The 26947-nt window shown below is 43.1% G+C and overlaps 1 protein-coding gene across 1 annotated transcript; it reads left to right on the top strand.

Annotated features, from left to right (window-relative positions):
* Positions 1-748: 748 nt before the first annotated feature.
* On the top strand, positions 749-26698 carry psme1 (proteasome activator subunit 1). The gene is made up of 11 exons (XM_084326228.1): positions 749-977; positions 1404-1436; positions 1552-1614; positions 3734-3835; positions 3933-3984; positions 6491-6588; positions 7369-7437; positions 8679-8746; positions 8838-8892; positions 10391-10477; positions 26443-26698. The coding sequence occupies exons 1-11, from the start codon at positions 939-941 to the stop codon at positions 26521-26523; spliced, it is 747 nt and encodes a 248-aa protein (XP_084182354.1). The 5' UTR covers positions 749-938; the 3' UTR covers positions 26524-26698.
* The last annotated feature ends 249 nt before the right edge of the window (positions 26699-26947 follow it).

Below are 26947 nucleotides of genomic sequence, written 5' to 3'. Positions count from 1 at the left end.
CACTGCTTCCACTGTGGCCTCGGATTAAAAAAGTGGTATTTCCACGTAAGAATAATAATAACCTAATTGTATTACATTACAGTGATTTTTGTTAGATTTTATTCTAGAGACACTATTTTCACATGTCAGGGTTGGGAAAGCCTGATATATAAGTGCCTAAATCCAAGTGATTGTAGGTTGTTAACTCATGATCTCAACAACGTACTAAATACCTATATGTTCCTATGCCATAAATGTCATGTATGTTGTGTATGTCATAAATGTCTATATGAATTGAAAATGGGGGATCCTGATGTAAACAAGACAAACGTCTTTCTCAGCTCTGCATCCCCTTAACAATTGTGTGTATTGAGCCGTACTGTATTGTACCCATTGTGCAATCTATTAAATAAAGTTTTCATTCATTCATTCATTCATTCAACGTACCTCATGACGTACCATACAGCATTCCTCCAAAATAGCGGCAGCACCAGCTGCTGGTTACATTCAGAACAGCAGTTTAAAATAAATTCAATACACTAAGTTCTGCAGTAACCTAGTATTAAAACAGAATTTGGGGATTTTGGGGACATTTTAGCCTATTTATTTATAAACGAACGCATGGAAATAACAGTTATGATATGTCCGAAAGCATACACGCGTCCAGCCTACTCTTTTAATTGATTTCAGTTAGGCACTACTACGGAATGATGATTTAACTACACATCCCACAATGCAATTTCGATCACGTGTGGACTGGAAAGTGGAAAGTACGGGAAACTCGGGAAATCTAGCTGGATAGACTGTCTGTACTTTAATTGTCACTTTGTATGCTGAGTAACCGTGCGTATATTTCCTGCGTTTGTGGCATAACAGATACGAACAAAGCATATTGTATTGCACCGTTTCAGAAGATACATTTAGCTCAATAAAGTAAATCAATTACAATCAAACCAGCGATGACTTCCTTGGATATTCGCCCCGAGTCGAAGCAACGGGTAATGCCGTGTGTGTGCACCATGCAGCTAAGTGTGCAGATAACTTAGTCATTATTCCCTCATATATAATATACATTGTCTATTACTTTTTCCAAAACTGATGCCGTGTCTTTATGCGTATATTGATAATGAGAATGATAATAATAATTAACGATAACAATAGAAATAGAGGAAGGAGCAGGTGATTGATGTTGACCTAATCGAGGTGGAAATGTATGTCAAACAATGGCCAGTGTTTGTTTGGTTAGAGAGACTTATCTGATTCTTATCTATTGTGTGAGTAGGGGTTGTCCTATGTGAAAGTGGTAGCTACAGTATGTGGTACTGGTAGGCTTATTTATACATGAGCAAATAACAATACTACCACTACTGCTAGGCTACTACTACTACTACTACTATTTCAATATTGTCTCACATTTCTCCAAGGTTGATGACTTCTGCCAGCAGCTTACCAAAGAGGTAATTTGCTTTATAATTGAAATGTTTTCTCAACAGTGGCCAGTTGAATTTAAATGGATCCTCCTATGTTAACCGCACAGCTTTGATAAAAACCTACTTTATTCTGTTACAACAGGCAGAAGCCCTGGTGTCAAAATTCTTCCCCCAGAAGATTGCGGAGATGGAGGTGCTGTTGAAGGTGAGTGCTGATGGAAACAAGACAAACGTCTTTCTCAGGTCTGCATCCCCTTAACAATTGTGTGTATTGAGCCGTACTGTATTGTACCCATTCTGCAATCTGTTAAATAAAGTTTTCATTCATTCATTCATTCATTCATTCATTCAACTTCCAAGTTGTCGACAGTGGCCACTATCCACCCCTAACCCTAACCGTTAGCCAACAATGTGTTTTGCTAATGGATGATTGATTGATTGATTGAAAACTTTATTAACAGATTGCAGAATGGGTACAGTACAGCTCAATACATACAATTGTTAAGGGGATGCAGACCAGAGAAACACGTCTTGTTTACATCAGGGTCCCCCATTTTCAATTCATCGTAACATATATGACATACAGATAGACAGTACTGCTACATCTATACATTTATGACATGCCAGATTTGCAAACACAGTACTGTTTGTGATACGAAAAGAGTCCAGAAAAGAAGTATATACATTTGACGTAGAAACTGTACATTGGAGGTGGTTGGGTAGGAGTGGGGGGGGGGGGGGGGAGGTTATGTAGGAGGGGTGGGTGGGGGACACTGTACAACTGTACAAGCAACACTGTACACTGGAATATTGACAAGACCATACTTGGTCTTGTCACTACTTGGCCTACTTGGCCTTATCAAGTTTGCTACAGGTTTGCTTTCAGGTATTACAAACCTTTTTTTTTTTTTTTTCTTTTTTTGGTCTTTTTCCCCCTCCATTTTCCTCCGATTTTCTCCCATCCCAATGTTAGTCGTATGCCAATTCCCAGTCCCTTCCTGGTCGCTGCGCTTTACCCCCCACAGTCAGATCATTTGGGAGAGTGGAGGCTACCACGTGCTTCCTCCGACACACGTCCAGCCAATCACTGCTTCTTTTCACCTGGCAGCGCGGATTCTCATTGAGAGGGCGTAGCGTGTGGGAGGACCACACTATCCCCCTCACGTCCAATCCGCGCTTAGCAGGCGCCCCGACCGAACTGTAGGAGTCGCTGTTTACAACGACCCGGACCCACCCCGCCAGCTTCTCCCACCCTCTGATACAGCCAATTGTATCAGTGCAGACGGCCAGCCAAGCTGGTGACAACCCCGGAGCTGTGAGCTGGATTCGAACAGGCGAACCAAGCTCACAGCTCCGGGGCTGGTGACGAACGCAATCTCCGCTCGACCACCTAGCCGCCTATTACAAACCTTTTAATAGTATTCCATTCCATTACACAGACATCTTGTTAGGCAAAAAAACGTGTGAATGTAATCAAACAACGGGTGCTCATCATTAAATGACACCCATACAAGCCAACGGGCTGTGTTTATTAGAGCATATTGCATGACTCGGTGAGTATGCACACTGCGGGAGGTCCCATCTCGGTGAGGCGCTGGTCACGGAATCAACAGAAAAAAGGAGAGACTCATTCATTGCATGACCTGCAGCAAGAATACCCTGAATTGGCCCTTAGAAGAATGAAAGATAATTATAAATAAATACCTTATTAACACTGTCGCCTCACAGCTAGAAGGTCGTGGCTTCGATTCCCGCTTGGGGACCAGGTCGCAGCGTTGCCAGGTACCCAGGTGGGGTATCTCTCCCGGGCCTTTCTGTGTGGAGTTTGCATGTTCTCCCCCCCCGTGCTCGCAAGGGTTCCCCCTCCTGGTGAGGGGGGGGGGGGGGGGGGGGGGGGAAGGACGGACGAACGACGGGATGGGAAGTGCAGAGAACATTTCATCAGCAACTCAGTGCATTGTGTGTGTTCCTGTGGGTCGCCCATCGCGCGTGTGTGTGTGTTAAATCTGCATGACAGGTGCGCCCCAGTGGCGAACCACATAGCGCGCTCAGCCGCGACACGGGCGACCGACCCGGGTTCGATTCCCGAACCCGTCGTTATTTCCCGAATGTCTTCCCCCCCACTCTGTCTCCCATTCCTCCTCTGTCTCTCCCTACTGGACTGCCCAGTAGAAATAAAGCGATAAAAAACGCCAAAAAAAAAATCTGCATGACAAATAAAGACTTCTTCTTCTTGTACTCTCAAAAGAAATAACAAAAATATCACAATAGTATGTGTTGCCCTCGTCACCCGGCCCCGTGTTGAACGACATGCCCGTCTATAGAGCTCTCTCAGCGTGGGGGACCTGGCGACGCTGAAGGCTCCCCTGGACATCCCGGTACCGGACCCCGTTAAGGAGGAGGCCACACGCAAGAAGAAAGACGAGGTACACTTTCATCTTCAGCTGACTCTTTTTAACTCTTATATTTGTACTCTTTATTCGGTAAAAACAGAGGATGTTGTATTGTCTCCCTGTCTTCCAGAAGAACGCAAAGGAAGGGAAGAAGGACAAGGACGGTGATGAGGAAGATGCAGGTAATAGAAAAGACGGGTCCTTCTGTATTATTATTTATTTATTTTTAACCTTTATTTACCCAGGTTCACTGGTAGGTTCACTAGTAGGTTCACTGGTAGGTTCACTGAGCACAGATGCTCTGTTTCAGCAATGCCTGCTTCACAATCACACAGTTCCACACATTCACACCTGGGAGCACAGTCTGACACTGTTAACCAATAGGAGCTGCCCAGTACAACCACAGTCTGACACTGTTGACCACTAGCTGCCCAGTACAACCACAGTCTGACACTGTTGACCACTAGGAGCTGCCCAGTACACCCACAGTCTGACACTGTTGACCACTAGGAGCTGCCCAGTACAACCACAGTCTGACACTGTTGACCACTAGGAGCTGCCCAGTACAACCACAGTCTGACACTGTTGACCACTAGGAGCTGCCCAGTACAACCACAGTCTGACACTGTTGACCACTAGGAGCTGCCCAGTACAACCACAGTCTGACACTGTTGACCACTAGGAGCTGCCCAGTACAACCACAGACTGACACTGTTGACCACTAGGAGCTGCCCAGTACAACCACAGTCTGACACTGTTGACCACTAGGAGCTGCCCAGTACAACCACAGTCTGACACTGTTGACCACTAGGAGCTGCCCAGTACACCCACAGTCTGACACTGTTGACCACTAGGAGCTGCCCAGTACAACCACAGTCTGACACTGTTGACCACTAGGAGCTGCCCAGTACAACCACAGGCTGACACTGTTGACCACTAGGAGCTGCCCAGTACAACCACAGTCTGACACTGTTGACCACTAGGAGCTGCCCAGTACACCCACAGTCTGACACTGTTGACCACTAGGAGCTGCCCAGTACACCCACAGTCTGACACTGTTGACCACTAGGAGCTGCCCAGTACAATCACAGTCTGACACTGTTGACCACTAGGAGCTGCCCAGTACAACCACAGTCTGACACTGTTGACCACTAGGAGCTGCCCAGTACAACCACAGTCTGACACTGTTGACCACTAGGAGCTGCTCAGTACAACCACAGTCTGACACTGTTGACCACTAGGAGCTGCCCAGTACAACCACAGTCTGACACTGTTGACCACTAGGAGCTGCCCAGTACAACCACAGTCTTGACACTGTTGACCACTAGGAGCTGCTCAGTACAACCACAGTCTTATCTGTCATTGAAAAGTAAAATGTAGGATATTTGCTTGGAAATGTAGTGGAGTAATTCCTCCTGAAATGGAAATCCTCAGGTTCAGTACATGAGTAAAAAAAATAATAATAATAATAATAATAAAATGGACTCATAGGGTTATCAATATCCCAAGAGGTGGCAGTAAAACCAACCACAGTCTGTCAATATCTGAGAGAGAGACATTTCAAAACAGACTTATATGGTTCTTCAGTACAAAGGGTTAACTTCTATGATGCTTAATCTATCTATCATCCATGCGTTTGAACTCTAAATGGTAAAGAAATGGTAAATGGCTGCATTTATATAGTGCTTTTATCCAAAGCACTTTACAATTTGTTCCTCACATTTTACACATTCACTCACGCATTCACACACCGACGACAGAGTCACCCAACCTGCTCATCAGGAGCAATTAGGGGTTAAGTGTCTTGCTCAAGGACACTTCGACACGCTGCCCGGGAGGAGCGGGAATCAAACCGGAAACTCTGGATTACCAGACGACTGCTCTACGTCCCGAGCCACTGTCGCCCCCCACTCTACTTTTTTACCAAGTCAAAACACACTTCGCTGTGAGATAAGATTATCTAACCAGTGGTAACCAATGAGGTAATTAGTCATTTCTCTAACATTTATTTTTATTTTTATTTATTTTATTTATCTTTCTCCGATTTTTCTCTGTTTTTCTCCCCGTCCCAATTTAGTCGTTGTGCCAATTCCCCCCCTCCCCTACCTGGTTGTTGTGTGCATGTTCTCCTACTGGTCGGTACAAGGGAACCCTGAAGTATCAGCACGCTTCCTCCGACACGCGCAGCGACAGCCAGTGACTCTTTTTTCACCTGGCAGCGAGGACTCTCATTGGTGAAGTGTAACGCGTGGGAGGTCACGCTGCCTTCCTCAAGTCCTGCCTCCGCTGAGCAAGCGCCCAGACCTGACCTGTAGGCGTCGCTGTCCACAACGCCAGATTCCCACCCATGACTTGCCCTCCCCCTAACCCAGCCAAACGGGTTAGTATAGCGATCAGCTCAAGCCCCAAGCAATGCTGACTCCGGGAGTCGAGACCGCAGCCCATTTCTCTAACTTTAACATGTTTCCTTATTCTTATTTATGTACCCTTTGTTTAAAAGAAACCTAAGGTCTATAGAAACAGTAGGTCGATGTTAGAAGCTGTTTTATAAAAGTCATAATGCCTTTTGAGTGTGTTCAGGAATGAACTGTACCCATAATCACAGTATCACAGTAAAGAACACGGTCTTGTTTTATTGCTATATTAAATTAAACTGTTGAGTACAGGTTTGTTTGTTTTAACCTCCAGGTCCTCCCTGTGGTCCCATCTGTTGCAATGAGCGGGTGGAGAGTTTGCTGAAGGAGATCAAGCCTCAGATCCAAACCTTAAAGGAGAAACTCAACACGGTTAGTCAGACAAAAAATATACTGTGTGATCATCTGGTCAACTGGCTCACTTACTGGGTTTTCAATTCGCTGAGAGACAGAGTTTTACATTTGCTGAGTGACTGAGTTTCAATTCGCTGAGTGACTTGAGTTTCAATTCGCTGAGTGACTGAGTTTCAGTGTTAGTGTTAAAAAAAAAGCTGAATAAGAGTTTAAAATAATTAAGAAGTCATAGATTTCTATGGTCTATCTATGACATAGATAAACTATAGAAAGATGGTAGACCCACAATGTCACTCAGTCACTCACTGGTACCCACTCTGCCCCTAGTGGCGGTTCACAGACATGGCACTCGTATTCAGAGTGAGTCTGTGTCCTCGTTTCCATGAATGGCTGCTTTTATGGTAAATGGCTGCTTTTTTATATAGCGCTTTTATCCAAAGCGCTTTACAATTTGTTCCTCACATTTTACCCGTTCACTCACACATTCACACACCGACGGCGGAGGCAACCATGCAAGGAGCCAACCTGCTCATCAGGAGCAATTAGGGGTTAAGTGTCTTGCTCAAGGACCCTTCGACACGCTGCGCGGGAGGAGCGGGAATCGAACCGGGAACCTCCGGATTGCCAGACGACTGCTCTACCTCCTGAGCCACTGTCGCCCCTACGTGTCCTCGTTTCTATGACACTGTCCTCATTTTCTATGACACTGTGTCCCCGTTTCTATGACACTATGTCCTCATTTCTATGACACTGTCCTCATTTCTATGACACTCAAACATGTGTCCTTGTTTCTTGCAGGTGTCTATGTGGGTTCAACTTCAGATTCCCAAGATTGAGGATGGGAACAACTTTGGGGTGGCTGTACAGGTTAGTCACATGTTGTAATACAACTTTGGGGTGGCTGTACAGGTTAGTCACATGTTGTAATAACAGCTTTGGGGTGGCTGTACAGGTTAGTCACATGTTGTAATAACAGCTTTGGGGTGCCACACAGTATAACTACCACCTCCCTAACTACCACCACACAGTATAGCCACCTCCCTAACTACCAGCATACAGTATAGCACCTCCCTAACTACTACCAGCATACAGTATAGCACCTCCCTAACTACTACCAGCATACAGTATAGCACCTCCCTAACTACTACCAGCATACAGTATAGCACCTCCCTAACTACTACCAGCATACAGTATAGCACCTCCCTAACTACTACCAGCATACAGTATAGCACCTCCCTAACTACTACCAGCATACAGTATAGCACCTCCCTAACTACTACCAGCATACAATATAGCACCTCCCTAACTACTACCAGCATACAGTATAGCACCTCCCTAACTACTACCAGCATACAGTATAGCACCTCCCTAACTACTACCAGCATACAGTATAGCACCTCCCTAACTACTACCAGCATACAGTATAGCACCTCCCTAACTACTACCAGCATACAGTATAGCACCTCCCTAACTACTACCAGCATACAGTATAGCACCTCCCTAACTACTACCAGCATACAGTATAGCACCTCCCTAACTACTACCACACAGTATAGTCACCTCCCTAACTACCAGCACACAGTATAGCACCTCCCTAACTACCAGCACACAGTATAGCACCTCCCTGTTGCACAGCTGTTGCTAGGCAGTATAAATACCACAGGTTTCCAACTTTTCTTTTCCTATTAAGGTTTTGTGTTTTTTTTCCCCTCATCCTTCCTGAAGGTTAAAGGTCAGACATCTTCCCTGAGGGTTAAAGGTCAGGGGGTGTCGCTCCCTCCTAATGTGGGCCTGTGAGACCCTCTGAGACATGTAACTGTGCTTAAGTGATGATATAAGTGAGGTATGGGCTGGTTATTCCAATATTAGAATATGACGTAGGTATTTAGCTGGACTTTAGCTAGCTGGTGGTTTTGTTGGCGTCAAAACTGACCTGATTTAGAGGGTTTTCTTCTACTTCTATGTCCAATAGATTTGGTTTATTATTATGATGATTCGTTTAGTGGCGGCGAGGATCACAGACGCCCCCTTCAGGTGACATTATGAGCAGCGCTGCCCTCTTGATCTTAACGCTCTCCGTGACACACAAATAAACCTGACTTTGACAGGAGAAGGTGTTTGAGCTGCTGACCAACACGCGCGCCAAGATCGAGGGATTCCAGACGCAGATCTCAAAGTAAGAGATGCGACGGATTTAGTCGATTTGTTCTTTGTATTTGGTCGACGAGTGAATGACGACGTTTGATGTTTATTCGTTCGTCCGTCAGATACCACAGCGAGAGGGGCGACGCCGTGGCCAAGGCCACCAAGCAACCCCATGTCGTAAGTAGTGTGTGTGTGTGTGTGTGTGTGTGTGTGTGTGTTAACCCTTTCACTGCCACACGACGGAAGGTTAACCCTTTACTATCACACAACCGGTCGCCGTCGGTTGTGTGATGGTAAAGGGTTAACCTTCTGTGTCGTGTGGCAGTGAAAGTGTTAACCGGCTGTCGCGTGGCAGTGAAAGGGTTAACCCTCTGTGTGTATTGTCGCAGTGAAAGGGTTAACCGTTTTGGTAGTGCGGCGGGGAAAGGGTTAAGGCTGGGTGATTCAATTGTGATCATTGTTCCCAGTTTGTTTATTAATTGTCATAGTAAAATACAGAATACTTTATATCATGAAATGCTTTTTTCTGTAGGAGCCCCTGCCTGGCAGTGTGCTTCATACAGACAGTAATAGATAAAAGTATAAAATAGAAAAAGTCAAACGTACGTCAAAAAAAGTGTTGTATCAATATACAGTACATACAATACAGAGTAAAAGTGAGGTACAGTGCAGAAATGGGATGAGGTACAAACTTAGGTTAAGGTGCAATGCGGTATGAATTGTAGTGCAAATCTCTTTACTAATAAATATAAAGTGGGTGATAAGGTGAGTGTTTATTTAAAGTGAGTGTGGATGTGTGTGCCGTGCAGCTTCAGACACGTGGGGTCCAGTAAACAAAGAAAAGTCTGAAGCCACGCCCCCACAACCTGAAGCCACACCCACAACCTGCAAACAGAGGTTTTAACTTTTAAAGGAACACGCCAACATTATGGGAAATGCACTTAACATCTTCTAGTACAAATGACTGGAAGTGGACTCTTGACTCTTTTAAGCTAGGCTCGTGGCATAATATTGGTGTGTTCATTTAACCATCCACAACAGAATACGACAGTCCTTGTGTATTTCTCAAATATATACCAGTAGTAACTGAATAACAGTCGCTCTTTCAAGGCCGTGGCCCCCAAGCTGTGGAACCAGCTACCCCTGGAGATCAGAACTGCCCCCTCGCTGGAGACATTTAAGTCCCGACTAAAAACACACTTTTACTCCCTAGCCTTCGATAAACCACTGATTTTCCCCCACACCCTAACTCACACACTCCCATGCAATTGTATCCTGTCCCTTCGCCCTTGTATCTGTGCTTGTGTTCTTCTGTCCCCTGTGCCGCATTGTCCTTTGTGCGCCATTATCCTGTAGGTTGCTTCATTGTACTTTAGTAAATAACCCCATGTCTACTGTCCCGCTATTGTCCCATGTGCTATATTGTACCTTGTGCTACTCTATCCGTGTGTTGGCTTACTGTTGTCCTATTGTCTGTTTGTACTGTCTTGTCCTGCTGTGCCTTTTTGTAATTATGAATTTGTTATGCTTTTTTGACTCTACAGCACTTTGGTTGGCTCTTGAGTTTTTAAACGTTCTGTATAAATAAATGACTTGATGTATGCGTGTGTTGGTGTGTGTTCATGCTCTGGTCACTTTGCACCCTACTGTATATTAAAAAGAGGTTCTGTTGCAGGGAGACTTCCGGCAGCTGGTTCATGAGCTGGACCAGTACCAGTACAGTGAGCTGCGTATCATGGTTCTGGAGATCCGCAACACATACGTAAGATACCCTCTTAGAATAAAATACAAGGGCGGCTAAGTGGCGCAGTGGGCAAGGCGCTCGCCACTAACGCAGGAGATGCTGGGTTCGAGCCCAGCTCTCGGCGTTGCTACAAGCTTGGCCGGTCGTTCATACTAATACAATTAGCAGTATTAGGGGGTGGGAAAGCTGGTGGGTGGGGATTGGACGTTGTGGACAGCGACTCCTACAGGTCGGCTGGTGCGCCTGTACAGCAGAATCAGGAAGTAACGGGGGCAGCGTGAGCCTCCCACGCGTTACTCCTCGCCACTGAGAGATTGCGCTGTACAGGTGAAAAGATGCGACAGCTGCCTCCTCGTGTACCGGAGGGGACACGTGATGCAAGGCTTGGTCCTCACTGCAGCCGACCAGTGGGAGGCATAGTCTAGCAACGTTCGAGACGGGGGAGGGGATGGTAAATGGCTGCTTGGCTGGGGAGAATTGAAGGGAGAATTGGCGAGGCGAAATTGGGATGGGAGAAAAATAAGGAGGAAAAAGTGGAGAAAAAATAAATAAAAATAAAAGAATACAATACAAAATAATATAATCTTTCTTCTTAACTTTACCATGATGGGATGCTGGCATATGCCTAGGCCCTAGTTTAATGACAATAGTGGGGAAATTACAGATCTACTGTAGGGAAGAAAACAAGAGGAGAATCAATAGTTTAAATGGTTGCCGCCTAGTAGCTAGTGTAGTGTTCCTAGTAGCTAGTGTAGTGTTCCTAGTAGCTAGTGTAGTGTTCCTAGTAGCTAGTGTAGTGTTACTAGTAGCTAGTGTAGTGTTCCTAGTAGCTAGTGTAGTGTTCCTAGTAGCTAGTGTAGTGTTACTAGTAGCTAGTGTAGTGTTCCTAGTAGCTAGTGTAGTGTTCCTAGTAGCTAGAGTAGTGTTCCTAGTAGTTAGTGTAGCGTTCCTAGTAGCTAGTGTAGTGTTCCTAGTAGCTAGTGTAGTGTTCCTAGTAGTTAGTGTAGCGTTCCTAGTAGCTAGTGTAGTGTTACTAGTAGCTAGTGTAGTGTTCCTAGTAGCTAGTGTAGTGTTCCTAGTAGCTAGTGTAGTGTTCCTAGTAGCTAGTGTAGTGTTACTAGCAGCTAGTGTAGTGTTCCTAGTAGCTAGTGTAGTGTTCCTAGTAGCTAGTGTAGTGTTCCTAGTAGCTAGTGTAGTGTTCCTAGTAGCTAGAGTAGTGTTCCTAGTAGCTAGTGTAGTGTTCCTAGCAGCTAGTGTAGTGTTCCTAGTAGCTAGTGTAGTGTTCCTAGTAGCTAGTGTAGTGTTCCTAGTAGCTAGTGTAGTGTTCCTAGTAGCTAGTGTAGTGTTCCTAGTAGCTAGAGTAGTGTTACTAGTAGCTAGTGTAGTGTTCCTAGTAGCTAGTGTAGTGTTCCTAGTAGCTAGTGTAGTGTTCCTAGTAGCTAGTGTAGTGTTACTAGTAGCTAGTGTAGTGTTACTAGTAGCTAGTGTAGTGTTCCTAGTAGCTAGTGTAGTGTTACTAGTAGCTAGTGTAGTGTTCCTAGTAGCTAGTGTAGTGTTCCTAGTAGCTAGTGTAGTGTTCCTAGTAGCTAGTGTAGTGTTCCTAGTAGCTAGTGTAGTGTTACTAGCTGCTAGTGTAGTGTTACTAGTAGCTAGTGTAGTGTTCCTAGTAGCTAGTGTAGTGTTCCTAGTAGCTAGTGTAGTGTTCCTAGTAGCTAGTGTAGTGTTCCTAGTAGCTAGTGTAGTGTTACTAGTAGCTAGAGTAGTGTTACTAGTAGCTAGTGTAGTGTTCCTAGTCGCTAGTGTAGTGTTACTAGTAGCTAGTGTAGTGTTACTAGTAGCTAGTGTAGTGTTCCTAGTAGCTAGTGTAGTGTTCCTAGTAGCTAGTGTAGTGTTCCTAGTAGCTAGTGTAGTGTTCCTAGTAGCTAGTGTAGTGTTCCTAGTAGCTAGTGTAGTGTTACTAGTAGCTAGTGTAGTGTTCCTAGTAGCTAGTGTAGTGTTCCTAGTAGCTAGTGTAGTGTTCCTAGTAGCTAGTGTAGTGTTCCTAGTAGCTAGTGTAGTGTTCCTAGTAGCTAGTGTAGTGTTACTAGTAGCTAGTGTAGTGTTCCTAGTAGCTAGTGTAGTGTTACTAGTAGCTAGTGTAGTGTTCCTAGTAGCTAGTGTAGTGTTACTAGTAGCTAGTGTAGTGTTCCTAGTAGCTAGTGTAGTGTTCCTAGTAGCTAGTGTAGTGTTCCTAGCAGCTAGTGTAGTGTTCCTAGCAGCTAGTGTAGTGTTACTAGTAGCTAGTGTAGTGTTCCTAGCAGCTAGTGTAGTGTTACTAGTAGCTAGTGTAGTGTTCCTAGTAGCTAGTGTAGTGTTCCTAGTAGCTAGTGTAGTGTTCCTAGTAGTTAGTGTAGTGTTACTAGCAGCTAGTGTAGTGTTACTAGTAGCTAGTGTAGTGTTCCTAGCAGCTAGTGTAGTGTTACTAGTAGTTAGTGTAGTGTTACTAGTAGCTAGTGTAGTGTTACTAGCAGCTAGTGTAGTGTTCCTAGTAGCTAGTGTAGTGTTCCTAGTAGCTAGTGTAGTGTTCCTAGTAGCTAGTGTAGTGTTCCTAGTAGCTAGTGTAGTGTTCCTAGTAGCTAGAGTAGTGTTACTAGTAGCTAGTGTAGTGTTCCTAGTAGCTAGTGTAGTGTTCCTAGTAGCTAGTGTAGTGTTCCTAGTAGCTAGTGTAGTGTTACTAGTAGCTAGTGTAGTGTTACTAGTAGCTAGTGTAGTGTTCCTAGTAGCTAGTGTAGTGTTACTAGTAGCTAGTGTAGTGTTCCTAGTAGCTAGTGTAGTGTTCCTAGTAGCTAGTGTAGTGTTCCTAGTAGCTAGTGTAGTGTTCCTAGTAGCTAGTGTAGTGTTACTAGCTGCTAGTGTAGTGTTACTAGTAGCTAGTGTAGTGTTCCTAGTAGCTAGTGTAGTGTTCCTAGTAGCTAGTGTAGTGTTCCTAGTAGCTAGTGTAGTGTTCCTAGTAGCTAGTGTAGTGTTACTAGTAGCTAGAGTAGTGTTACTAGTAGCTAGTGTAGTGTTCCTAGTCGCTAGTGTAGTGTTACTAGTAGCTAGTGTAGTGTTCCTAGTAGCTAGTGTAGTGTTCCTAGTAGCTAGTGTAGTGTTCCTAGTAGCTAGTGTAGTGTTCCTAGTAGCTAGTGTAGTGTTCCTAGTAGCTAGTGTAGTGTTACTAGTAGCTAGTGTAGTGTTCCTAGTAGCTAGTGTAGTGTTCCTAGTAGCTAGTGTAGTGTTCCTAGTAGCTAGTGTAGTGTTCCTAGTAGCTAGTGTAGTGTTCCTAGTAGCTAGTGTAGTGTTCCTAGTAGCTAGTGTAGTGTTCCTAGTAGCTAGTGTAGTGTTACTAGTAGCTAGTGTAGTGTTCCTAGTAGCTAGTGTAGTGTTCCTAGCAGCTAGTGTAGTGTTCTTAGCAGCTAGTGTAGTGTTCCTAGCAGCTAGTGTAGTGTTACTAGTAGCTAGTGTAGTGTTCCTAGCAGCTAGTGTAGTGTTCCTAGTAGCTAGTGTAGTGTTCCTAGTAGCTAGTGTAGTGTTCCTAGTAGCTAGTGTAGTGTTCCTAGTAGTTAGTGTAGTGTTACTAGCAGCTAGTGTAGTGTTACTAGTAGCTAGTGTAGTGTTCCTAGCAGCTAGTGTAGTGTTACTAGTAGTTAGTGTAGTGTTACTAGTAGCTAGTGTAGTGTTACTAGCAGCTAGTGTAGTGTTCCTAGTAGCTAGTGTAGTGTTCCTAGTAGCTAGTGTAGTGTTCCTAGCAGCTAGTGAAGTGTTCCTAGTAGCTAGTGTAGTGTTCCTAGTAGCTAGTGTAGTGTTCCTAGTAGCTAGTGTAGTGTTCCTAGTAGCTAGTGTAGTGTTACTAGTAGCCAGTGTAGTGTTACTAGTAGCTAGAGTAGTGTTACTAGTAGCTAGTGTAATGTTACTAGTAGCTAGTGTAGTGTTACTAGTAGCTAGAGTAGTGTTACTAGTAGCTAGTGTAGTGTTACTAGTAGCTAGTGTAGTGTTACTAGTAGCTAGAGTAGTGTTACTAGTAGCTAGTGTAGTGTTACTAGTAGCTAGTGTAGTGTTACTAGTAGCTAGAGTAGTGTTCCTAGTAGCTAGTGTAGTGTTACTAGTAGCCAGTGTAGTGTTACTAGTAGCTAGAGTAGTGTTACTAGTAGCTAGTGTAGTGTTACTAGTAGCTAGTGTAGTGTTACTAGTAGCTAGAGTAGTGTTACTAGTAGCTAGTGTAGTGTTACTAGTAGCTAGTGTAGTGTTCCTAGTAGCTAGTGTAGTGTTCCTAGTAGCTAGTGTAGTGTTACTAGTAGCTAGTGTAGTGTTACTAGTAGCTAGAGTAGTGTTACTAGTAGCTAGTGTAGTGTTACTAGTAGCTAGTGTAGTGTTACTAGTAGCTAGAGTAGTGTTACTAGTAGCTAGTGTAGTGTTACTAGTAGCTAGTGTAGTGTTCCTAGTAGCTAGTGTAGTGTTCCTAGTAGCTAGTGTAGTGTTCCTAGCAGCTAGAGTAGTGTTACTAGTAGCTAGTGTAGTGTTCCTAGTAGCTAGAGTAGTGTTACTAGTAGCTAGTGTAGTGTTCCTAGTAGCTAGTGTAGTGTTACTAGTAGCTAGTGTAGTGTTCCTAGTAGCTAGTGTAGTGTTCCTAGTAGCTAGTGTAGTGTTCCTAGTAGCTAGTGTAGTGTTCCTAGTAGCTAGTGTAGTGTTCCTAGTAGCTAGTGTAGTGTTCCTAGTAGCTAGTGTAGTGTTCCTAGTAGCTAGTGTAGTGTTACTAGCAGCTAGTGTAGTGTTCCTAGTAGCTAGTGTAGTGTTCCTAGTAGCTAGTGTAGTGTTCCTAGCAGCTAGTGTAGTGTTCCTAGTAGCTAGTGTAGTGTTACTAGTAGCTAGTGTAGTGTTCCTAGTAGCTAGAGTAGTGTTCCTAGTAGCTAGTGTAGTGTTCCTAGTAGCTAGTGTAGTGTTCCTAGTAGCTAGTGTAGTGTTCCTAGTAGCTAGTGTAGTGTTCCTAGCAGCTAGTGTAGTGTTCCTAGTAGCTAGTGTAGTGTTACTAGTAGCTAGTGTAGTGTTCCTAGTAGCTAGAGTAGTGTTCCTAGTAGCTAGTGTAGTGTTCCTAGTAGCTAGTGTAGTGTTACTAGTAGCTAGAGTAGTGTTACTAGTAGCTAGTGTAGTGTTACTAGTAGCTAGAGTAGTGTTCCTAGTAGCTAGTGTAGTGTTACTAGTAGCTAGAGTAGTGTTACTAGTAGCTAGTGTAGTGTTACTAGTAGCTAGAGTAGTGTTACTAGTAGCTAGTGTAGTGTTACTAGTAGCTAGAGTAGTGTTACTAGTAGCTAGTGTAGTGTTCCTAGTAGCTAGTGTAGTGTTACTAGTAGCTAGAGTAGTGTTACTAGTAGCTAGAGTAGTGTTACTAGTAGCTAGTGTAGTGTTACTAGTAGCTAGAGTAGTGTTACTAGTAGCTAGTGTAGCGTTCCTAGTAGCTAGTGTAGTGTTACTAGTAGCTAGTGTAGTGTTACTAGTAGCTAGTGTAGTGTTCCTAGTAGCTAGTGTAGTGTTCCTAGTAGCTAGTGTAGTGTTCCTAGTAGCTAGTGTAGTGTTCCTAGCAGCTAGTGTAGTGTTCCTAGTAGCTAGTGTAGTGTTACTAGTAGCTAGTGTAGTGTTACTAGTAGCTAGTGTAGTGTTACTAGTAGCCAGTGTAGTGTTACTAGTAGCTAGTGTAGTGTTCCTAGTAGCTAGTGTAGTGTTCCTAGTAGCTAGTGTAGTGTTCCTAGTAGCTAGTGTAGTGTTCCTAGTAGCTAGTGTAGTGTTCCTAGTAGCTAGTGTAGTGTTCCTAGTAGCTAGTGTAGTGTTACTAGCAGCTAGTGTAGTGTTCCTAGTAGCTAGTGTAGTGTTACTAGTAGCTAGTGTAGTGTTACTAGTAGCTAGTGTAGTGTTACTAGTAGCTAGTGTAGTGTTCCTAGTAGCTAGTGTAGTGTTACTAGTAGCTAGTGTAGTGTTACTAGCAGCTAGTGTAGTGTTACTAGTAGCTAGTGTAGTGTTACTAGTAGCTAGTGTAGTGTTCCTAGTAGCTAGTGTAGTGTTACTAGTAGCTAGAGTAGTGTTCCTAGTAGCTAGTGTAGTGTTACTAGCAGCTAGTGTAGTGTTCCTAGTAGCTAGTGTAGTGTTACTAGTAGCTAGTGTAGTGTTACTAGTAGCCAGTGTAGTGTTACTAGTAGCTAGTGTAGTGTTACTAGCAGCTAGTGTAGTGTTCCTAGTAGCTAGTGTAGTGTTACTAGTAGCTAGAGTAGTGTTCCTAGTAGCTAGTGTAGTGTTACTAGCAGCTAGTGTAGTGTTCCTAGTAGCTAGTGTAGTGTTACTAGTAGCTAGTGTAGTGTTACTAGTAGCTAGTGTAGTGTTCCTAGTAGCTAGAGTAGTGTTCCTAGTAGCTAGTGTAGTGTTACTAGTAGCTAGTGTAGTGTTACTAGTAGCTAGTGTAGTGTTCCTAGTAGCTAGTGTAGTGTTCCTAGTAGCTAGTGTAGTGTTACTAGTAGCTAGTGTAGTGTTTCTAGTAGCTAGTGTAGTGTTACTAGTAGCTAGTGTAGTGTTACTAGTAGCTAGTGTAGTGTTACTAGTAGCTAGTGTAGTGTTCCTAGTAGCTAGTGTAGTGTTACTAGTAGCTAGTGTAGTGTTACTAGTAGCTAGTGTAGTGTTCTTAGTAGCTAGTGTAGTGTTACTAGTAGCTAGTGTAGTGTTTCTAGTAGCTAGTGTAGTGTTACTAGTAGCTAGTGTAGTGTTACTAGTAGCTAGTGTAGTGTTACTAGTAGCTAGTGTAGTGTTCCTAGTAGCTAGTGTAGTGTTACTAGTAGCTAGTGTAGTGTTACTAGTAGCTAGTGTAGTGTTCCTAGTAGCTAGTGTAGTGTTCCTAGTAGCTAGTGTAGTGTTCCTAGTAGCCAGTGTAGTGTTACTAGTAGCTAGTGTAGTGTTCCTAGTAGCTAGTGTAGTGTTCCTAGTAGCTAGTGTAGTGTTCCTAGTAGCTAGTGTAGTGTTCCTAGTAGCTAGTGTAGTGTTCCTAGTAGCCAGTGTAGTGTTACTAGTAGCTAGTGTAGTGTTCCTAGTAGCTAGTGTAGTGTTCCTAGTAGCTAGTGTAGTGTTACTAGTAGCTAGTGTAGTGTTCCTAGTAGCTAGTGTAGTGTTACTAGTAGCTAGAGTAGTGTTACTAGTAGCTAGAGTAGTGTTACTAGTAGCTAGAGTAGTGTTACTAGTAGCTAGTGTAGTGTTACTAGTAGCTAGAGTAGTGTTACTAGTAGCTAGTGTAGCGTTCCTAGTAGCTAGTGTAGTGTTACTAGTAGCTAGTGTAGTGTTACTAGTAGCTAGTGTAGTGTTCCTAGTAGCTAGTGTAGTGTTCCTAGTAGCTAGTGTAGTGTTCCTAGTAGCTAGTGTAGTGTTCCTAGCAGCTAGTGTAGTGTTCCTAGTAGCTAGTGTAGTGTTACTAGTAGCTAGTGTAGTGTTCCTAGTAGCTAGAGTAGTGTTCCTAGTAGCTAGTGTAGTGTTCCTAGTAGCTAGTGTAGTGTTACTAGTAGCTAGAGTAGTGTTACTAGTAGCTAGTGTAGTGTTACTAGTAGCTAGAGTAGTGTTCCTAGTAGCTAGTGTAGTGTTACTAGTAGCTAGAGTAGTGTTACTAGTAGCTAGTGTAGTGTTACTAGTAGCTAGAGTAGTGTTACTAGTAGCTAGTGTAGTGTTACTAGTAGCTAGAGTAGTGTTACTAGTAGCTAGTGTAGTGTTACTAGTAGCTAGTGTAGTGTTACTAGTAGCTAGAGTAGTGTTACTAGTAGCTAGAGTAGTGTTACTAGTAGCTAGTGTAGTGTTACTAGTAGCTAGAGTAGTGTTACTAGTAGCTAGTGTAGCGTTCCTAGTAGCTAGTGTAGTGTTACTAGTAGCTAGTGTAGTGTTCCTAGTAGCTAGTGTAGTGTTCCTAGTAGCTAGTGTAGTGTTCCTAGTAGCTAGTGTAGTGTTCCTAGCAGCTAGTGTAGTGTTCCTAGTAGCTAGTGTAGTGTTACTAGTAGCTAGTGTAGTGTTCCTAGTAGCTAGTGTAGTGTTACTAGTAGCTAGTGTAGTGTTACTAGTAGCTAGTGTAGTGTTACTAGTAGCTAGTGTAGTGTTACTAGTAGCTAGTGTAGTGTTACTAGTAGCCAGTGTAGTGTTACTAGTAGCTAGTGTAGTGTTCCTAGTAGCTAGTGTAGTGTTCCTAGTAGCTAGTGTAGTGTTCCTAGTAGCTAGTGTAGTGTTCCTAGTAGCTAGTGTAGTGTTCCTAGTAGCTAGTGTAGTGTTACTAGCAGCTAGTGTAGTGTTCCTAGTAGCTAGTGTAGTGTTACTAGTAGCTAGAGTAGTGTTCCTAGTAGCTAGTGTAGTGTTACTAGTAGCTAGTGTAGTGTTACTAGTAGCTAGTGTAGTGTTCCTAGTAGCTAGTGTAGTGTTACTAGTAGCTAGTGTAGTGTTACTAGCAGCTAGTGTAGTGTTACTAGTAGCTAGTGTAGTGTTCCTAGTAGCTAGTGTAGTGTTACTAGTAGCTAGAGTAGTGTTCCTAGTAGCTAGTGTAGTGTTACTAGCAGCTAGTGTAGTGTTCCTAGTAGCTAGTGTAGTGTTACTAGTAGCTAGTGTAGTGTTACTAGTAGCCAGTGTAGTGTTACTAGTAGCTAGTGTAGTGTTACTAGCAGCTAGTGTAGTGTTCCTAGTAGCTAGTGTAGTGTTACTAGTAGCTAGAGTAGTGTTCCTAGTAGCTAGTGTAGTGTTACTAGCAGCTAGTGTAGTGTTACTAGTAGCTAGTGTAGTGTTACTAGTAGCTAGTGTAGTGTTACTAGTAGCTAGAGTAGTGTTCCTAGTAGCTAGTGTAGTGTTACTAGTAGCTAGTGTAGTGTTACTAGTAGCTAGTGTAGTGTTCCTAGTAGCTAGTGTAGTGTTCCTAGTAGCTAGTGTAGTGTTCCTAGTAGCTAGTGTAGTGTTCCTAGTAGCTAGTGTAGTGTTCCTAGTAGCCAGTGTAGTGTTACTAGTAGCTAGTGTAGTGTTCCTAGTAGCTAGTGTAGTGTTCCTAGTAGCTAGTGTAGTGTTCCTAGTAGCTAGTGTAGTGTTCCTAGTAGCCAGTGTAGTGTTACTAGTAGCTAGTGTAGTGTTCCTAGTAGCTAGTGTAGTGTTCCTAGTAGCTAGTGTAGTGTTACTAGTAGCTAGTGTAGTGTTCCTAGTAGCTAGTGTAGTGTTACTAGTAGCTAGAGTAGTGTTCCTAGTAGCTAGTGTAGTGTTACTAGTAGCTAGTGTAGTGTTCCTAGCAGCTAGTGTAGTGTTACTAGTAGCTAGTGTAGTGTTCCTAGTAGCTAGTGTAGCGTTCCTAGTAGCTAGTGTAGTGTTACTAGCAGCTAGTGTAGTGTTCCTAGCAGCTAGTGTAGTGTTACTAGTAGTTAGTGTAGTGTTCCTAGCAGCTAGTGTAGTGTTACTAGTAGCTAGTGTAGTGTTACTAGTAGCTAGTGTAGTGTTCCTAGTAGCTAGTGTAGTGTTCCTAGTAGCTAGTGTAGTGTTCCTAGTAGCTAGAGTAGTGTTCCTAGTAGCTAGTGTAGTGTTCCTAGTAGCTAGTGTAGTGTTCCTAGTAGCTAGTGTAGTGTTCCTAGTAGCTAGTGTAGTGTTCCTAGCAGCTAGTGTAGTGTTACTAGTAGCTAGTGTAGTGTTCCTAGTAGCTAGTGTAGTGTTCCTAGTAGCTAGTGTAGTGTTCCTAGTAGCTAGTGTAGTGTTCCTAGTAGCTAGTGTAGTGTTCCTAGCAGCTAGTGTAGTGTTCCTAGTAGCTAGTGTAGTGTTACTAGTAGCTAGTGTAGTGTTCCTAGTAGCTAGAGTAGTGTTCCTAGTAGCTAGTGTAGTGTTCCTAGTAGCTAGTGTAGTGTTACTAGTAGCTAGAGTAGTGTTACTAGTAGCTAGTGTAGTGTTACTAGTAGCTAGAGTAGTGTTCCTAGTAGCTAGTGTAGTGTTACTAGTAGCTAGAGTAGTGTTACTAGTAGCTAGTGTAGTGTTACTAGTAGCTAGAGTAGTGTTACTAGTAGCTAGTGTAGTGTTACTAGTAGCTAGAGTAGTGTTACTAGTAGCTAGTGTAGTGTTACTAGTAGCTAGTGTAGTGTTACTAGTAGCTAGAGTAGTGTTACTAGTAGCTAGAGTAGTGTTACTAGTAGCTAGTGTAGTGTTACTAGTAGCTAGAGTAGTGTTACTAGTAGCTAGTGTAGCGTTCCTAGTAGCTAGTGTAGTGTTACTAGTAGCTAGTGTAGTGTTCCTAGTAGCTAGTGTAGTGTTCCTAGTAGCTAGTGTAGTGTTCCTAGTAGCTAGTGTAGTGTTCCTAGCAGCTAGTGTAGTGTTCCTAGTAGCTAGTGTAGTGTTACTAGTAGCTAGTGTAGTGTTCCTAGTAGCTAGTGTAGTGTTACTAGTAGCTAGTGTAGTGTTACTAGTAGCTAGTGTAGTGTTACTAGTAGCTAGTGTAGTGTTACTAGTAGCTAGTGTAGTGTTACTAGTAGCCAGTGTAGTGTTACTAGTAGCTAGTGTAGTGTTCCTAGTAGCTAGTGTAATGTTCCTAGTAGCTAGTGTAGTGTTCCTAGTAGCTAGTGTAGTGTTCCTAGTAGCTAGTGTAGTGTTCCTAGTAGCTAGTGTAGTGTTACTAGCAGCTAGTGTAGTGTTCCTAGTAGCTAGTGTAGTGTTACTAGTAGCTAGAGTAGTGTTCCTAGTAGCTAGTGTAGTGTTACTAGTAGCTAGTGTAGTGTTACTAGTAGCTAGTGTAGTGTTCCTAGTAGCTAGTGTAGTGTTACTAGTAGCTAGTGTAGTGTTACTAGCAGCTAGTGTAGTGTTACTAGTAGCTAGTGTAGTGTTCCTAGTAGCTAGTGTAGTGTTACTAGTAGCTAGAGTAGTGTTCCTAGTAGCTAGTGTAGTGTTACTAGCAGCTAGTGTAGTGTTCCTAGTAGCTAGTGTAGTGTTACTAGTAGCTAGTGTAGTGTTACTAGTAGCCAGTGTAGTGTTACTAGTAGCTAGTGTAGTGTTACTAGCAGCTAGTGTAGTGTTCCTAGTAGCTAGTGTAGTGTTACTAGTAGCTAGAGTAGTGTTCCTAGTAGCTAGTGTAGTGTTACTAGCAGCTAGTGTAGTGTTACTAGTAGCTAGTGTAGTGTTACTAGTAGCTAGTGTAGTGTTACTAGTAGCTAGAGTAGTGTTCCTAGTAGCTAGTGTAGTGTTACTAGTAGCTAGTGTAGTGTTACTAGTAGCTAGTGTAGTGTTCCTAGTAGCTAGTGTAGTGTTCCTAGTAGCTAGTGTAGTGTTCCTAGTAGCTAGTGTAGTGTTCCTAGTAGCTAGTGTAGTGTTCCTAGTAGCCAGTGTAGTGTTACTAGTAGCTAGTGTAGTGTTCCTAGTAGCTAGTGTAGTGTTCCTAGTAGCTAGTGTAGTGTTCCTAGTAGCTAGTGTAGTGTTCCTAGTAGCTAGTGTAGTGTTCCTAGTAGCCAGTGTAGTGTTACTAGTAGCTAGTGTAGTGTTCCTAGTAGCTAGTGTAGTGTTCCTAGTAGCTAGTGTAGTGTTACTAGTAGCTAGTGTAGTGTTCCTAGTAGCTAGTGTAGTGTTACTAGTAGCTAGAGTAGTGTTCCTAGTAGCTAGTGTAGTGTTACTAGTAGCTAGTGTAGTGTTCCTAGCAGCTAGTGTAGTGTTACTAGTAGCTAGTGTAGTGTTCCTAGTAGCTAGTGTAGCGTTCCTAGTAGCTAGTGTAGTGTTACTAGCAGCTAGTGTAGTGTTCCTAGCAGCTAGTGTAGTGTTACTAGTAGTTAGTGTAGTGTTCCTAGCAGCTAGTGTAGTGTTACTAGTAGCTAGTGTAGTGTTACTAGTAGCTAGTGTAGTGTTCCTAGTAGCTAGTGTAGTGTTCCTAGTAGCTAGTGTAGTGTTCCTAGTAGCTAGAGTAGTGTTCCTAGTAGCTAGTGTAGTGTTCCTAGTAGCTAGTGTAGTGTTCCTAGTAGCTAGTGTAGTGTTCCTAGTAGCTAGTGTAGTGTTCCTAGCAGCTAGTGTAGTGTTACTAGTAGCTAGTGTAGTGTTCCTAGTAGCTAGTGTAGTGTTCCTAGTAGCTAGTGTAGTGTTCCTAGTAGCTAGTGTAGTGTTCCTAGTAGCTAGTGTAGTGTTCCTAGTAGCTAGTGTAGTGTTCCTAGTAGCTAGTGTAGTGTTACTAGTAGCTAGTGTAGTGTTCCTAGTAGCTAGTGTAGTGTTCCTAGTAGCTAGAGTAGTGTTCCTAGTAGCTAGTGTAGTGTTCCTAGTGGCTAGTGTAGTGTTCCTAGTAGCTAGTGTAGTGTTCCTAGTAGCTAGTGTAGTGTTCCTAGTAGCTAGTGTAGTGTTCCTAGTAGCTAGTGTAGTGTTCCTAGTAGCTAGTGTAGTGTTCCTAGTAGCTAGTGTAGTGTGTGTTCCTAGTAGCTAGTGTAGTGTTACTAGTAGCTAGTGTAGTGTTACTAGCAGCTAGTGTAGTGTTCCTAGTAGCTAGTGTAGTGTTCCTAGTAGCTAGTGTAGTGTTCCTAGTAGCTAGTGTAGTGTTACTAGTAGCTAGTGTAGTGTTACTAGTAGCTAGTGTAGTGTTACTAGTAGCTAGTGTAGTGTTCCTAGTAGCTAGTGTAGTGTTACTAGTAGCTAGTGTAGTGTTACTAGTAGCTAGTGTAGTGTTCCTAGTAGCTAGTGTAGTGTTCCTAGTAGCTAGTGTAGTGTTACTAGTAGCTAGTGTAGTGTTACTAGTAGCTAGTGTAGTGTTACTAGTAGCCAGTGTAGTGTTACTAGTAGCTAGTGTAGTGTTACTAGTAGCTAGTGTAGTGTTACTAGTAGCTAGTGTAGTGTTACTAGTAGCCAGTGTAGTGTTACTAGTAGCTAGTGTAGTGTTACTAGTAGCTAGTGTAGTGTTCCTAGTAGCTAGTGTAGTGTTCCTAGTAGCTAGTGTAGTGTTCCTAGTAGCTAGTGTAGTGTTCCTAGTAGCTAGTGTAGTGTTCCTAGTAGCTAGTGTAGTGTTACTAGTAGCTAGTGTAGTGTTCCTAGTAGCTAGTGTAGTGTTACTAGTAGCTAGTGTAGTGTTACTAGCAGCTAGTGTAGTGTTCCTAGTAGCTAGTGTAGTGTTCCTAGTAGCTAGTGTAGTGTTCCTAGTAGCTAGTGTAGTGTTACTAGTAGCTAGTGTAGTGTTACTAGTAGCCAGTGTAGTGTTACTAGTAGCTAGTGTAGTGTTACTAGTAGCTAGTGTAGTGTTCCTAGTAGCTAGTGTAGTGTTACTAGTAGCTAGTGTAGTGTTCCTAGTAGCTAGTGTAGTGTTCCTAGTAGCTAGTGTAGTGTTACTAGTAGCTAGTGTAGTGTTACTAGTAGCTAGTGTAGTGTTCCTAGCAGCTAGTGTAGTGTTCCTAGTAGCTAGTGTAGTGTTCCTAGCAGCTAGTGTAGTGTTCCTAGTAGCTAGAGTAGTGTTACTAGCAGCTAGTGTAGTGTTCCTAGCAGCTAGTGTAGTGTTCCTAGTAGCTAGTGTAGTGTTACTAGTAGCTAGTGTAGTGTTCCTAGTAGCTAGTGTAGTGTTCCTAGTAGCTAGTGTAGTGTTACTAGTAGCTAGTGTAGCGTTCCTAGTAGCTAGTGTAGCGTTCCTAGTAGCTAGTGTAGTGTTACTAGTAGCTAGTGTAGTGTTACTAGTAGCTAGTGTAGTGTTCCTAGTAGCTAGTGTAGTGTTCCTAGTAGCTAGTGTAGTGTTCCTAGTAGCTAGTGTAGTGTTCCTAGTAGCTAGTGTAGTGTTCCTAGTAGCTAGTGTAGTGTTACTAGCAGCTAGTGTAGTGTTCCTAGTAGCTAGTGTAGTGTTCCTAGCAGCTAGTGTAGTGTTACTAGTAGCTAGTGTAGTGTTCCTAGTAGCTAGTGTAGTGTTACTAGTAGCTAGTGTAGTGTTCCTAGCAGCTAGTGTAGTGTTCCTAGTAGCTAGTGTAGTGTTACTAGTAGCTAGTGTAGTGTTCCTAGTAGCTAGTGTAGTGTTACTAGTAGCTAGTGTAGTGTTCCTAGTAGCTAGTGTAGTGTTCCTAGTAGCTAGTGTAGTGTTACTAGCAGCTAGTGTAGTGTTCCTAGTAGCTAGTGTAGTGTTCCTAGCAGCTAGTGTAGTGTTACTAGTAGCTAGTGTAGTGTTCCTAGTAGCTAGTGTAGTGTTCCTAGTAGCTAGTGTAGTGTTCCTAGTAGCTAGTGTAGTGTTACTAGTAGCTAGTGTAGTGTTCCTAGTAGCTAGTGTAGTGTTACTAGTAGCTAGTGTAGTGTTCCTAGCAGCTAGTGTAGTGTTCCTAGTAGCTAGTGTAGTGTTACTAGTAGCTAGTGTAGTGTTCCTAGTAGCTAGTGTAGTGTTACTAGTAGCTAGTGTAGTGTTCCTAGTAGCTAGTGTAGTATAGCATTAGCATATTACAGCCAGGGACCAGTGAGAACGGAATCCAGTTCATCTATAAAATATAAAAATGTGTGGCCCGGCAGTCGTTGAGAAGGGCTGATGGCTAAATAGACTGGGTTTCATCTTGATAAAAGGATAATTAGACTAATTGCCGGGGCTGATTCCTGACTGATTGATGCCTAATCACACGGTCATTACTCACTGCTAGTCTCCGAGCTCTTCCTATTGTCTTCTGCCGTTTGATGCTGCTACTGATGAGGAACCGTTTGATGCAATTATGGCTCATTCTGTGCCTCTGCCTCTCTCTCTCTCTCTCTCTCTCTCTCTCTCTCTCTCTCTCTGTTATGTCTTTCTTTCTCTCCATCCCCCCCTGTCTCTTTTCCTTTAGATTTCTCTCACTGTGTCTATATTTTTCTCTCTCTCCGTCTCGGTTACTGTGGCCCTGTCCAGTGTCCACACAGACACAGGGTTGATTGATTGATTGATTGAAAACTTTATTAACAGATTGCAGAATGTGTACAGTACAGTACAGCTCAATACATACAATTGTTAAGGGGATGCAGACCAGAGAAAGACTTTCGTCTTGTTTAATGTAACCGTGATTTAATGTGCGCAGTTGCACTGTTCGTCCACACGCATCCGGGTTTTTGGAACAGTGCAACCGCGCTCATTTATAACCGGAGTCCAGGGTGGAGTTTTGGGCTCACCCCGGTTGCATTGGTTGCGTGTGGACATAGTAACCGAGATTATTTCCAGTGTTTACGGCAGAGCTGTCCCAAGTAGCTGCGGCTACCTACCAACTAAGCTCATGTGTTGTCAAGTTATTGTTATAAGGAACCCAGTCCAAACTACAACAGTCTGCGTCCCCTTAACAATTGTTTGTATTGAGCCGTATTGTATTGTACCCATTCTGCAATCTGTTAAATAACGTTTTCATCCATTCATTCTACTAGCGTTAACGTTACTACGCTAATGTACGGTAGCCGCAATGCTAACTATTATAATGGAAAATCCCAATCACATTAGCATGTAAGCTAACAACATCAGCAATCTTTTTGTGAGACTAAACTCTCCGCTCTTGGTGGTAAATTGGGTTGATGTTGGTTTTGTTTCATCAACAAATGAGGCAGAACACAGTGAATGTATCCTTTTTTGTTTATTGCACTTTTATTGCACTTTGTTTCTTGCTGCAAATAAATGCTATGTTGCTAATGTTAACGCGAGCCGCGAGGTAATTTAAAGATGGCGGGTTTCTGTTTTGAGCAGGACGTCGTGTAGTGACTCGTTCAACCCTTCTGATTGGTTGAAATTGCCTCCATGTTTGAACTTACATCGCCACCCATTTCTTTGGCATTGTACTACATGTATATTACGTCACTCGGCAGCAGCTTTTCCAGTTGCGTGAGGACGCGGTTATTTTTTTAAACCACCCGTGTATATGGAGGAATCTTTTTTTTTAAAACCTCTGTGTCGAAAATACCCGTGATCGTGTTTACTGGGCCTGTGTCTGTCTTTCTCTCTATCTGTCCCTGACTGTTCTCCCTCTCTCTCTCTCTCTCTCTCTCTCTCTCTCTCCCTCTCCCTCTCCCTTCAGGCCATACTGTATGACATCATAAACAAGAACTATGACAAGATCAAGAAGCCGAGAGGAGACTGCACGGCTCTGATCTACTGAGACTCGCATGCTTTCATCTGAAAAACAGCACAACAGGTGTCGCGTAACGAGCTGATCAAGTAACGGCACAATCTCCTCTGACAAAACATGTTTTCACTTTCACACGTAATGAAACCACTACGGTTGTAATGCTGCAGTATTAACATTTTTGTTCAGATTGCAAAATAAAAAACCAAATATAATGATGTCCGAGTAGCTTCTGTCATGTCCTGGTGGTTTTGATTGATTCATTGATTGATTGAAAACTTTATTAACAGATTGCAGAATGGGTACAATACAGTACGGCTCAATACACACAATTGTTAAGGGAATGCAGACCAGAGAAAGACTTTCGTCTTGTTTGCATCAGGGTCCCCCATTTTCAACATACACAACATATAGATATATATCATGACATACAGGTATACAGTACTGGTGACTTTCT

Source organism: Notolepis coatsorum (genome assembly GCF_963971535.1).
Source record: "Notolepis coatsorum genome assembly, chromosome: 12".
Classification (NCBI taxonomy): domain Eukaryota; kingdom Metazoa; phylum Chordata; class Actinopteri; order Aulopiformes; family Paralepididae; genus Notolepis; species Notolepis coatsorum.
The sequence above is the reverse complement of the archived record's forward strand: the minus strand, read 5'-3'. Positions and strand labels throughout refer to the sequence as shown.

Coding starts and splice junctions, on each gene's coding strand:
- psme1 (XM_084326228.1), top strand. CDS start 939: ATGACTTCCTTGGATATTCGCCCCGAGTCGAAGCAACGG. Junction 6,589..7,368: donor TAAAGGAGAAACTCAACACG/GTTAGTCAGACA, acceptor TGTTTCTTGCAG/GTGTCTATGTGGGTTCAACT. Junction 10,478..26,442: donor TGGAGATCCGCAACACATAC/GTAAGATACCCT, acceptor CTCTCCCTTCAG/GCCATACTGTATGACATCAT.